This window comes from Gavia stellata, chromosome Z (genome assembly GCF_030936135.1).
Source record: "Gavia stellata isolate bGavSte3 chromosome Z, bGavSte3.hap2, whole genome shotgun sequence".
NCBI lineage: Eukaryota > Metazoa > Chordata > Aves > Gaviiformes > Gaviidae > Gavia > Gavia stellata.
In genome coordinates, this window is record NC_082637.1 from 77,420,897 (window position 1) to 77,431,047 (window position 10,151).

The 10,151-nt window shown below is 44.0% G+C and overlaps 1 protein-coding gene across 1 annotated transcript in view; it reads left to right on the plus strand.

The window, feature by feature from the left end:
• Positions 1-5,390, plus strand: part of LPAR1 (lysophosphatidic acid receptor 1) — a 77,017-nt gene extending 71,627 nt beyond the window's left edge. The window contains exon 4 of the mRNA XM_059833839.1: positions 1,609-5,390. Within this exon, the coding sequence (XP_059689822.1) occupies positions 1,609-1,910 (302 nt within the window). The 3' untranslated portion in view covers positions 1,911-5,390. The remainder of the gene's footprint in view (positions 1-1,608) is intronic.
• The last annotated feature ends 4,761 nt before the right edge of the window (positions 5,391-10,151 follow it).

Consider the following 10,151-nt stretch of genomic DNA (forward strand, 5'->3'; position numbering starts at 1 on the left):
ATCCGAAAGAGCTGCAGACAAAAGCTATGAAGTGGATTCATGTATTTGATGCCACCTCGGCGTGGGATAGTTTCATCCCTTTTCTGTAAAATTGCTGCCAGCCCCTAACAAAGTCATTTGGCCAAAGACATTGGTGCTTTGTACTGGCAGCTGGCAGTTTGCCTCCCAGCTACTTTACTTTTGCAAGCTTTGTTGGTCAGCAAAGTGATAGGCATTGAGTGGCACTGTGGCACCATCAGCTGCAAGCAAGCTCAGTTTAGGGATGCTTTTTGGTGTGTAGAAAGCCTGTGTGTGGTTGCCTGGTTGGCAACCAATGTCTGTAGCCCGGCACACCCCGCGTGTTTGCAAAGCCCTTCAGGAAACATTCTTCTGTTTGATCTAGGTGGGTTTGGTATCCAGACGGAAAGGTGTCTGCACAGCCTACAGCCACCACTGCCCAAGCTGGAAATAGCCGGCACCTTCTTGGCAGGCATGCCAAAAAGGCTGCGTGCTGCAGAGACTGACTGTAGTCAGCTGCTAGGCCAGCAGAGAGCATCACTGCAGAAAAAAATGGAGGCAGGACGTTAACAAATAAACACCCCAGTGACAGGAGAACCTGCTTGAGAACTGTGCTCAGCGGGTAGTGCTGGGAAGCCGTTATTGCCTCTGCCTGTGCTAAGCCTGCCCACTGATGATAAGACCTCGGTTTCCACCCCAGCCAAGCATGTCAGCCTGGAAAACCTCAGGAGCACTGTCTTTGTTCTGACATGATTGGTGTGTAAGGGCTTCCCCAGCGGTGCTTGTATTTAAAACCTCTTCGACCTTGCAGGGAGTTAGCATCTTCGTTTAACTTGGTACTCCCAATAAAGTGCAAGGCGTTTGATTTCATTTCTGCACTGAACTCCGAATTTTGTTCCAGGCTTTATCCCTCTCAGAGCTTTGCAAAGCAGAGAAAGGAGGGGGAAGCATTTTAATCAGGGTAAGGCTCTTTGGCATTTACACTATTGAAGCCTGAGGAGCCTCTGAATTTCTGTTGAATAGAGCCCTAAGAAAAGAAGTAGATCTGTTGAAGGGCGACATTTCAGTGCAAGAAGGATGTGTGTTTAGGACTTTCCATTACATAATGGGGCCGAAATGGATTAACAAGACCCAGGCTTTCTTTTTCTTGAGAATTGCTGCCTGCACCACTCTTTTTCTATTACTGATGCTTCAGTCACAGCACTCGCAGAAAGGTTTTCTTTGTTGTTATTAGTTTGAGAAGAAAATTGCAGCATTGTTTCTCCTGATCAAGAGATTGATTAGTCAGAGGTCTCTAGCTGAAGGGAGAAAATGTTCCCCATTATCAACTTTAAATGCAAATGTATTTGCCAAGCAGAGAATGTTTCAGATGGTGAGTGTGGGGGGGAATGCCTTGCTCTTTTGATGTGCTGCCCATAACCATTTACAGATCTTTGAAAGGCGGCCCTCTCATCAGGTCAGTGAAGAAATAGTGTGGGAACGATACTCTTGAATGAGAAAATTAACCATTGCTGCTTCCAGTTGGATGGTTCTCATAGCGTCTTGACGAGTAATGGTGCATTAGTATATTTGTGGGTTTTGTTGTGTTTTGTCTGCTCTTTCTCTTCCTAGGTGCTTTCATAATCTGCTGGACCCCAGGATTAGTCTTGCTGCTCCTTGATGTTTGCTGTCCCCAGTGCAACGTCCTGGCCTATGAAAAATTTTTCCTGCTCCTGGCAGAGTTCAACTCCGCCATGAACCCCATCATCTACTCTTACCGGGACAAGGAGATGAGCGCGACCTTCAAGCAGATCCTCTGCTGCCAGCGCAGCGAGAGCGCCAACGGCCCCACTGAAGGCTCAGACCGGTCGGCGTCCTCACTTAACCACACCATCTTGGCTGGCGTCCACAGCAACGACCACTCGGTGGTGTAAAACCACCACCAGCCACGCGGCCGAGGCACAGCAGCGGGCTGTGCCGCGGAGCGGGGTGGGTGCATGGCCCCGGGGAAGGTAACCCACTCACAAGGTTTTCTCAAACACTAATGGACTACAAGCGCGTCTTTTCCAGGGAGCCCAGCACACTGGCGCGGTCCACCCCGTCCACAGGACTGGCTGTGCTGCAAGGCCTTTGATTTCTACTTTCAAAAAGTAGAAGGCAGATGCCTTGTGGCGGAGGTCGTCGGTAGCCCATGGAAAGCCTTGCTGAGACTTCGTCAGACTTCGCTGCGTCTTGGTGCCAGTCTGAATCAACTCTGATTAATTAAGCTTATACCTGCTTCACTGCATTTACATGTAGCCACTTAGTCTTTTTAAAAAGGGAGTAAAGGGGATAAAAGTATGCCTATCATTTAATAGACATGTAATATTTATCACCATCAGCATGCTTGTGATGAACATTTTCTCTGCAGGGAGTAAAACTGTGCTCTAGTCTTCGTATCCTTAGCCACACTGCCATAACTACAGTAAAAAAAAAAGTATTTTTTTCTAATACAGGCAACAGGAAGATGATGGAAACTGATTCTTCTTACCTTCATTACTGGTGTTAGAGAGCATGCATGTTCTGTGTGTATGCAGATTGTTTTAATTATGAAAAAAAAAAAAAGCTCGTTGTAAAGTCTGCAGGAAAGTAGAAAAGCATAGACTGTATTCCAGTGTTTGTTTAGATTATGAAATAAACAGTACTTTAGTCACAAGGTATTTAACATTCTTCTTTGAAGTGCGGTATGAAATGTGTAACATGCGAGGGGTCCCAAGTTTTTCATGGACAAGTTCTTAAAGTAGAACACATCCCTAAGGCTCTTAAAGGGCTACAGTCAGGTTGGTAGATTTGAAAAAAAAAAAAAAGTATTTATGGCATTGGAATGCTTTTCTTGTTCATGGCAGAAAGCAAAGGGATTTTTAACATGAAAAAAATGTATACATTTTTATGGAACCTTTCTTGTAACTGAAAACAAAACACCCTCTGCATTTTTGCACTGAGAAATACTTGTAGGGTATCTTTTACATGATGCACCCTTCATTTCAAAAGCAGTGGGCTACTAAAAACCAAGGTACAATTTTATTTTGTAAAGTCAAGACAACGTATGTAGTAGTCTATTGCAAATGACTGGACCGTGCTACGTATCATAGCCACACATGCACATTGTTATGAATAGCTAAGCTAACAGATGGATTTTTTCATATATGGCTATTTCGAAGAGAAATGCCAGTCATGAGAATCTCGGTTACTGAGAATCAGTGACATTAATCAAAACTCATTCACAGGGGTAAATGTGAGCAAAGATGGGATCTTGCTGATAAAAAACTTGGGACCTTTCTCTGGGAAACTGTGTGTTCTCCTAACAATGTAAAATATATCAACAGTAAATTCCTGGGGCCATTTTCCTCATTGTAATTTGCCTCTATAACAAACAAACAAAAAAAAAAAAAAATTTCAGAGGTGTAGCCGCCAATGTAACATACTGGAATGTAACATAAGGGACAATATTCTCCCATTTGGGCAGGGAAGAAATGGAGGGGAGATGGTCAGCTCAGCAAAAAGCAGAGTTTTTAACATCTCTTGCTTGAAAGAGATGCTTGGATTTTATGCTTCCAAGCATAAAATTGCTTGGAAAAGGCAGTTCCTTGCTGAGAGAGGGAAGAGCAGCAAGTGAGCAAAACGCGTCTCCACTGAATAAAGGGAAAGTTTTGCCACTGCTTTCAGTAAAACTGAAATTCACCTGTACTGTCAAGCCAAATTTGTGTGGACACTGTAGAAGATGGAGTGGGCAGAGGGGATAAAAGCAGCATTATCTGCCGGTTGACCAACGTATTGAATGTCACACTTGCTTTGGCCAAAACAGCTCTTTTTTCTGACTGTGTTTGAGAGCAAGTGAATGTAAAGGTTGATTTGTTTTTTATCCACATGACTGTACTGAGAAAGAGAAGAACAGGCAGTATGAACTTTTTCATTTAAAAGCATCTGCTTGCTAAGCCACTCATAAAATTTTCTTAGTGCCTGCATGATGTTTGAGCTAGTGCAGGTAAGCAGAAGAAAGGAGAGGGTACGAGTGCCTCCAAAAATGGGACATCTGACTGAAAACCAATTTCCTTTTCTCGAGAGTGCTCGGTGTTGCTTTCTTCCCTGGATCCAGGGAGAGCACTTTTTCCTGTCCCCAACTTCCCCACAAAAGGAGGACACCATAGACACTATTTTTCGGGGGGGTTACCCTTTCCAAGTGTCCTTTTTACTGCTGTTTGCATGCTTTTTATTGAATCTCTCCTGGATAGGGTGAGAGGGTGATGTTAAGAAATAGCAGCAAATCATTCACCCCAGCGTAGCGTGCTGAAAGTGTGGTGGTTTTGGAGAAGCTGCAGGTGAATAATTTTAAGCCAGGGGTACGATTGTTTATGACACACGGGTGGGTCCAGAGGCCCCTTGTGAAGACGGCTGCCCAAGGAGGCTTTTCTATTCTCATTGTCATTGCGACAGGTAGCAGTTGCTGCCTGGGTAGATCGATCAGCCCTTCTCCGAGGAGGCACTCGACAATTCAAGAAGCTGGACCTTTTGAACTCTTAACAGCAGTTAAATTTCAGTCGTGGGGTAGAGTAATCCGGGAGCACTTCTGGCAGCAGGTGGCTTTTTCTTCTAAAAGGTGAAGTGCAATGCTTTAGATCAAAGGCAACAGGATGCAAACGTTGCTTGTACGATTCCACTAGAGGAACTCACTGAGCATGTGGCTGCTGTTTAAAAATTTGATTAGTGCTTTGTTTTGTTGACATGATCTCCCTATATCCTTGAGAAATCTGATCTGTGGATTGAGTGTTTCTTTGCAAGCTAATGAAATTAAAGCTGCTGTGAGCAAAGAGAATAAAAACAAGAGCTTGGAATAGAAGGATTCATTTGCTCTCTTCTTTAGAGTGGTTCCCATGCCACTTGTTTTCGTCTCAGATTTTTTTTAAACTTTTGTTTCCCTGTTCAGATTTTCCAGCTTCATTGTGCAGTTGTAGAACTCACTTCTGCTATTTGAAAACATGGTGCAAAGTACTTAGGGAAAAAAAATTGCTCCACTTATTTTTACTTATCTCAAATCTTTCAAAAGGTTTTAGAAGACTTCTTAAAATACCAACGATCCTCCCACAGTCATTAAAATTCTTCTGTTGCTGGCTGCCTCTGGTCCAAGTAAATCCTCTTGAAGTTCAAATGTACTGGTGTTTGTTTCAGCAACTGTACCGGTGGGGAGTTGTGTATTAAAAGGAAAATGGTTGATGAAATCATTTGCAGGTCAAAGAAAATGTGTTTTTCCTACTTTGTTTTCTCAGTGGCACCACAAGTCTGAAAACTAATTGAAAAGATTGCCTTTGAATGAAGGATTATTAAGTAAAAATTTAACTCTCTGTTGCTGTCACATTTAGAGAGGCTGGGTGACCCATTGGTCCACAGAGCTGTTAATCACAGCATTTACATTAAAAGTTGAAAATACATTCTGTGTTTGACAGACGTTGCATTTCTTGTCAACCCCTTTTTTGCTCCATGTTTTCTGAGATCTCTTGGTAGCTTCAGGCTGGGTGCTAACTGGGATGCTCAAAGCTGGGCAGGTAACTGTCGCAAGGAGAAAGGGCAGGCCAACTGAGAGCTTTGTCAGTGATTCCTGAAACCAAGCATACCTGTCTGTCCGCAGTGCACCCTTAACAGGGTTTTTTTAATAGCTGCACCAAGATCCCCAATTGGTTTTTTAACTCTGTCTTTCCCAACTAGTCACAGCTGTGGCACTGCTTAAACAAGCTGGCAGCGAAGGCTTGGCGTAGGTTGCTTGGTGAAAAAGAAAGGGCGCAAGCTAAGCCTGGGTAACTTGGGTGTCACAGAATCACAGAATCATTAAGGTTGGAAAAGACCTGTAAGATCATCAAGTCCAACCATTAACCCAACACCACCATGCCCAATAAACCATGGCACGGCGGGACATGGTTTAGTGGGTGTGGTGGTGTTGGATTAATGATTGGACTTGATGAGGAAAGGACATATTTTTATATCCAGCATTTTAGTTCTGCTTCTCCTCCAAAGTAACTTTTCAGTATCAGCATAAATTTCGCCCCGTATGGCATTGCTCTGAGATGAAACTTTTCAGGTCACTCCAAGGAGCCTGTCTTTTGCTCTGTAACTCTGTGGTGGTCAGCGGGGGTTGGCCATGGCCAGCCTGGGTCCCAGAAGCAATCTGTCATGGGAAACTCAAGTGGGCTCTGCTTCTGAAGCAGGTTTTGTGGCTTCTTCTGACGTCTGCGTTGCCCCAGAATTATTCTACCAGATACCAAGCTTAACTACTGTAAAGCCAGCTGGGGTTCCTCTCTGCAACACTACCACCACCAGCTCCATTTGTTCTCACTGCAGTAGGTGTCCATGGACTAAAACTACCCTGCTTTTTCTGTGAAAGAAATAAAAGCCCACCCAGCAGATTGTTCTCTCCAGGTGGGATTAAAGAGGATGCCACCTGATGGAGAGGCTTCGATGCAGACACCTGTAGTCTGTCTTTCAATCACTGTGAATCAAGGTGATGCAAAGCAGAGCTGAAAAAGGCGTTTCTCTAGGGCGTCGTCTCCACCCCACGCTGAGGTGTGACACCATCCCTGTTGTACCTGTCATTCCTTTGGGTCCCTTCTGACCATGAGATGGGATGGAGCTGGCAGAGATCAGCCTTAGCGGACTGGCTCTTTTCCACCTGCTGCAGAAGTAACATAACTCAAATACAGGCTTTTCCTTTCTGGTCCTCTTAAGAGCTTTCCTGTTGAGCAATTTGCAATTGCAAGTCTTCCTATCATGTCCTTTCTGATCAGTTCTTGCCATTAGAAAACAGTCTGTGCTATACACTGATGTCTGTATGGAGGAGCTTTGCAACTGCAATCTTATTTGTTCAGCCGAATTGCACAGGCTTTACCGTTTACTTGGAAAGGCCACTTCTAATATGCACATAGCTTAAAGAGTATTAACTTTCACACCTGTTCAGCTGTACCTCCTCAAGAAAAAGTGCCCTTTTCTTTCCTCCCATTTTCTTAGGGGATTTTTCAAGAAGATATTCACCCAGCTCCAGTTTTCTAAGTCTATCAAGGAGAAAAAAAAAGGCTGATATAAAAAAAAAACAAAAACAAAACAAAACAAAACAAAACAAAAAAAAAAAAACCACCAAACAAAAAAAAACACCCAAGGATGTTAAACTATGCTGCTGTCTTCTGTGGTGTATGGAAATCCAGCCCGCTGATAAGCTGCCAGCATTTTAACAAGAGCCTCCATGAAATGTTCCCATTTGCCTGTGATAAACTTCTGATAACCAGAAGTGTATGTGGGAGACTCAGGAATCTGTTCATTTGTTTTCCTGTTTAAACAAAACCATGTTTATAACTCACAAGTATGGAGAGAGCCAGTGAGGTTTGGCAAACAATATTGCTATTAAGTGCACTTACTGTAAATGTTTAGAGGTTGTATCTAGTACAATAAAGTATTTCGCATGTGTAATATGGAGTGTGCGAGAAATACCCTTCATTGGGGGAACTAGTATTTTGGATGTGGAGGAGAATTATTCAAAAAGCGTGTCTGTGTGGAGGTAAGAGCTGGTCTGTTCCAGGAGATAGTATAGGGCTGAAACACAGAGACAATGAAGGGGTGGGTTATTTCAAGCAAATCACTTTATTAATCAGTTCTGTTCCTGATTCCTACCAGCCCTCCTTCCTTCCTTTCAAGTCCACAATAGCACCTTTTAACCTCAGACCTCCTCTTGTTGCTACATAGAAAAGTTTTCCTGCACAAACAAACCTGCTGCTTCTTTTCCCTCTCCCTCTTCTCTCCTGTCTCCCTCTCCCTTCTCCCTTTCCCTTCCTTTTTTTGCTGTGCATGGACATGTTTGTCCTAGAATGTGTCCCCAGTTTTGATTTAACCATAGAAGGTGATACATTGACTAAACCAAAGCTGGTTGGCATATATATAGAAATGAATGTGTCCACACAGATTTGCAAAGCCATAGGAAGGAGGAAGAACTGAAAAAAAAGTATTACTTCAATGCTGTTTGAGCATAGCTCGTTTAAGACTCTATGCTAATTCCTGTTTCACATTTTGAAGAAAAGAGGTCTTAGGTAAAGTGTTGATTAACCTCTTGCCTTTTGTTGGAGAAGCTAATCACTTATATACTGAGAGAAACCAAGTGTCTGCTTCAGCAAAATAACAGAAAATAAAGTTGGTGTTCCTAAGGTAAAACTGCAGTACTAATCACTCAGGGCATTATCAAGTGCAAAAGTATAAAAAGGGAAAAGTCTAATTTTTTCTTCTCCCCAAACCCTGGTGATTCATGACTAATGCCCTGGTGCAGGGCTTTCCATGACTTGGCATGTGTAATGTAAAGCAGTCCCACAGAGCTTCACTGCTGAACATAACGAGCAGAAAGCCAAAATACACAATTGCTAAATAAATCACACCTCTTGAAAACGGACTGCAATGCCTCTGGGATTTTTTGTTTTAAGCCCTGGATCACCATTTGCTGGCAAAGTCGGACTGTTTATATGGCGACCTGTTAACGTTAAATACACAACACGTGCAGCGACGCAGGACGCAGCCTCAGCACACAGTAGGCAGCACGCAGAGCAGGAGCTTGGAGAGCCAGCACGTTTGGGATGATGATGCCCAGAGCCCGTGACACACTCCCCAACATCACATGGGCCAACCCCCCTGTCCTGCTTCATGCCTTTTGAGATCTGCCCCTTCAGGCCAGGTGTGGCTGAGAGGACAGGACTGCTGCAGATGAGCTGGTCCCAGCAGGAGCAGATGCGAATCAGCCTCTTCCACTTTCGTGTAAAGCCTTCCTCTTCTTAGGCGCTTAGCATTTATGTGGTTATGGATCTGCTGCTCCCTCCTCTAGTCGTTGCACACTCAACCTCTTGCCAGACTTCCTTGTCACGCCTCCAAAGAGACCTTCCCGTTCTTCATTTGTGTTGCTTTTCTCTGCACCTCCTCCAGGTAGCCTCAACCGTCTCTGAATCAAGCTGCAAGGTGAATGCCAGGTGCTTTCCACCACAGATGCGGTTTCCTTGTAATTCCCTGGGGGATGAGGTGGGAGATAAATACAGTATGTAGGGAACAGAGAAGTGAAAAATTGTGGGGAGAGAGGGACAACACGGGAAAGAACCCCCTGCCTTCTGTGCGGGATTCGGTTTATGATCTTTTCAAAGGCTTTCTGGCAAGTTCAGGGAAGGATTTGGGGTTGTGGGGTTTTTTTCTCTTGGAACGAATAATGGCCTTTCCATGGCATTACCTTTTTTTTTTGTCTGATGGAAGCCTTTGTTGGTTTAGGTGCATTTCATTTATTAGGAGTTCAAAAGGCCAACTGAAACAAAGAGAAGCTTTCCCACTTCCCACCCACACTCAACACAAAATTAAACTTTTTATATAAATGGTGTTTTACCACTAAAAGATTGAAGGATGCTTCAAGGACTGACATAGGTTATTTTTTCTTCACTTCTCTGTTTTTCCAAGGTTCATGATATCTGGATATTTTAATGCTTGTTCTGCCACAGATTCTGAAGTTTGTACATTCTTCTTGTCCTCAAGTGTCTCTTTGCAATCCTGCTTTCTCAAAATATGTAAACACTCCTTAGTTCAAGGGAGTTACTCAAAAATGTGCCTGGTTTGAGCTAGTCCAGCTGCTATTTCCTTCCAGACCCCTCTCCTGTTTGCTTACAGTGAAGTCTGATTTTGAGCCACAACTAGATGCTAGCAAGTGACAATTATTTTGTTTAGAAATTCCTGAGTCAGGGGAGATGCCAACATCATATATATGTCCTTACAGCTAATGCAATATGCTGCAGGCAAGCTGGCTGCCCCTATGGCATTTCTTAAAGAGGCACATGAGGAAAACAGACTTTCCCGAGCTGGACTGGGTTCAGGGTTTGAAAAAGATGACTGACCTTTCTTTTGTTTTTGAAACATCATTCCTACATCTTTGCATGGACATGCTTAGGGGTGAGCTGTTGTTTAGTCTTCAGATCATCTGTCCTTTCTCCTGCCGTTCAGAGATATGCACACTCCTGTCCGTGGCCCTGCTCCCCCCAGCAGTGTCAGTGGAAACAGCGGTGGGACGAGGAGTGCTCGACCTGGGACAGGCGCAGGGGCAGAAGGAGGAGGGGGTCTGTCAAAGGGCTCAGGAACCGTCCGGC